The sequence below is a fragment of the Apaloderma vittatum genome, unplaced genomic scaffold (genome assembly GCF_000703405.1).
Source record: "Apaloderma vittatum isolate BGI_N311 unplaced genomic scaffold, ASM70340v1 scaffold27239, whole genome shotgun sequence".
Classification (NCBI taxonomy): domain Eukaryota; kingdom Metazoa; phylum Chordata; class Aves; order Trogoniformes; family Trogonidae; genus Apaloderma; species Apaloderma vittatum.
Window position 1 is genome coordinate 10,946 of NW_009733940.1, and position 1,523 is coordinate 12,468.

General features: G+C 50.6%; 1 protein-coding gene across 1 annotated transcript in view; it reads right to left on the reverse strand.

The window, feature by feature from the left end:
• Positions 1 to 1,314: 1,314 nt before the first annotated feature.
• The window catches only part of LOC104278955 (ectonucleoside triphosphate diphosphohydrolase 8-like), a gene marked incomplete at its 5' end in the record, with an annotated part of 1,390 nt that continues 1,181 nt past the window's right edge, over positions 1,315 to 1,523 (reverse strand). Inside the window, one exon of the mRNA XM_009876085.1 lies at positions 1,315 to 1,417. Within this exon, the coding sequence (XP_009874387.1) occupies positions 1,315 to 1,417 (103 nt within the window). The remainder of the gene's footprint in view (positions 1,418 to 1,523) is intronic.

Here is a 1,523-nt window from a genome sequence, read left to right on the forward strand (position 1 = left end):
TCCCCACTCACAGATCCCGTGAGGTCAGTTCAAGTGGTCCAACAGCATTTTCTGCAGCCTGTCCCCAGACCTGGCATTTTTACCTCTGTGCTAATACTGCCAAAGATGTGCCTGTGCCGGGCAGAGAGAAGAGGGAGGGATCTGGCGTTTGGCTGTGGGAAGTGTCCATGTGGTAGCTCAGACCTCTGGGGATCAGACTGCTGGGTTGGAAGATCCATCTCTGGATGGAGATCTTCACCCGCTCTGCCTTGTGGCTCAGGTTGAGGCTGGGAAGGCTGAGCCTCACTCTAATGAGCCTCACTCTAATGAGGCCAAGGGCAGCTGTCAGAGGAGGAGGCAGAGCCCTGTGCCCCAGGCTCTTGAGTCACAGAACCTTATCTCCGCCAGACAGAGAGATGCTGCTTTTCCAAAAGGCTTTTGTAACAAGTTTGCAGTGGGATATATGGGATAACACATATGACCACCATGTGTCATCTTCCACAGCAAACACCCCACAGATCTGCCAGAGCCAAAGGGCTCTGACCATTCCTCAGCCCAGATGCTTGTGGTTCTTCTCTTTAGCCTTTAAGTCCTGCCTGGATGCTTCGTGCTGTGTGGGCAGGGGTCTTGCAGCACAGAGGAGAGGTAGTTTTGGAAATAACCCTACTCGGACCAGGCCTGGGCTTTGGCAGAGCCTCTGAGGAGCTATGGAGAGGGCTGACTGGGCAGTGTGGGGCTGGGCTGGGGGATGGAGCTGGGAGGACTGACATGACTGTCCAGTTCCTGCAGCTGAGCTGTGCTGGGCTCTGCTGATCTAAATAAAACACTCAAGTGCTTGGAGCTGGAACCTGCTATGGATTTGGTGGCTGACAAAGCTGGGCTAAGTAACTTGGATATAAAATAAACCCTGAGCCAGAGTTGGCAGCTCTTAAATCAACTTCCACTTGTATTTTTCTGCTGAGATATGCCAGTAAATATTTTTTAAGATAGCTGGCAGTGTCTTTGGGAAGATACTCTGTCACATACTACAAAAATCTTGCACATCTTGCACAGGGCAAGATCCAGATAAGGTCACCCCCTCATAGTTTAGGTGGCCACCACTGCTCGCCATCACTAATTGCCTCCCACAGCTGTTGGGAGAGCAGCCCAGCAGGACTGGAAGTGCCAAGGCTGGTTAGTGACTCATATTTGAGAAATAAATTGGATTTTATTTCTAGTTTCAATTTATCTGGCTTCATCTAGCCACCAAGATTAAATGAGTCTTTTCCTCTTGGAGGTGCTTGGAGAGTTCAAGACACCTTTGTCATCTTCGACATCTTTACAGAGATGGCCCAATTAGATCTCCTGAGCAATGGAGATGGCTCTAATGCCCTCATTCTTCTTCTCCTTCCACTTCTTTTGCACCGTTTTCCTGCCTGGTTTAGTGGGCAGACTGCCTCTACACAGGAGGTTGGGAGCTACTTGGTGTTCCAGAAACACTGGAGGAAAACAGCCACCAGACCTGCCACTATGGCCAGCACAACGAAGGAGACAGCAGCGGCCCA